We start from the raw sequence: 1,100 nt of genomic DNA on the forward strand, positions 1-1,100 counted from the left end.
CCGGTCCCCAGCTCTCTTTTCTGCAGTGGAAGAAGTAGGATTAGGGTTCACCTCTTGATGGCCAAATTCCTGGGCCCCCTGATCGCCCAGAGATGGACCACAAAGCGTGGGTAAGGGTGGCACTCTTTGCCTCCCAGTTTTGCCTGATGAGCCCAGCAGAGGGACAACTAGACCCTGGTCTGAGGGACATCAGGGGCAGGCAGGGTCAGGACGGTGGGCAGGAGTGTGCCCTGCGGGGACGGGAAGCTCTGCAGCTCCTTGGGCACAAACCTGGGCGAGATGTAGTCGGCCAGGAAGCAGAGCATGCGCTGGCGCCCCACGCAGTAGATGAGGTTGTCCACCACGGCGCACTGGAAGGCCTCGGGGTAAGGCATCCGGTACGTGGTGCACTCATACCAGAGCCGGGTGCTGGCACTGCAGCGGTACACGCCAATGCCCAGGCTGCGGTTGAGGTCAAAGCGGTAGAGAAAGCCATTGACCGCCACCATCTCGGCTGTGCGGTCCTTGCTGCCCCCCGTAGGGCTGGCTGACCAACGCTGTCCCTGGGTCGAGAAGCGGAGCAGCAGGTAGCGCAGTGTGCCACCCGTGACAAAGATCTCATCGGCACATGCTGTGGCTGTGTGCGCCAGGGCAAACGTGTCGTTGGGGAGTGGTGGGGCGAAGGCCCAGCGGTCCAGGCGAGGATCGTAACACTCAACCGTGTTCAGACACTCTCCCCNAAACACTTGACTCCAGGGTGTGGCTGGTGTCTGATTTGGGCTCCCACAGATCAGATTCTGTAACACGAGTTTTCTTGTTTTATTTTATTTTTTTAAAGAAGTCACTCAATTTATAATGATCCAAATTGAGGCCAGGTTAAAGCTGAACCTTATATCATCTACGAAGTAAAGCCTGAATGTGATAGTATAAACATGATTGCAGGAGAAATAATCAAAACTCTTCAGAGAATAAATCGTTTTCAAGAACACAAAGAAACGACGTCTTTTGACACTCATTACAGATAAAGACATTTTATTTGTGTAGTGTTTTTAACCTTCTATAGCCACGGTTTTTATTTAGTTTGCTGCCAAGCAAGTCATGTGAAAGTTGCTCTTCTTTTA

General features: G+C 52.7%; 1 protein-coding gene across 1 annotated transcript; it reads right to left on the reverse strand.

The window, feature by feature from the left end:
• Window positions 1–167: 167 nt before the first annotated feature.
• LOC103582389 (kelch domain-containing protein 7A-like) lies at window positions 168–749 on the reverse strand (the record flags this gene model as incomplete). The annotated part of the gene is made up of 1 exon (XM_008563996.1): window positions 168–749. A coding segment is annotated over one exon (582 nt), but the record flags the coding sequence as incomplete, so codon positions are not given.
• Window positions 750–1,100: the final 351 nt, after the last annotated feature.

The sequence above is a fragment of the Galeopterus variegatus genome, unplaced genomic scaffold (genome assembly GCF_000696425.1).
Source record: "Galeopterus variegatus unplaced genomic scaffold, G_variegatus-3.0.2 Scaffold16048, whole genome shotgun sequence".
In the NCBI taxonomy this organism is placed as follows: Eukaryota; Metazoa; Chordata; class Mammalia; order Dermoptera; family Cynocephalidae; genus Galeopterus; species Galeopterus variegatus.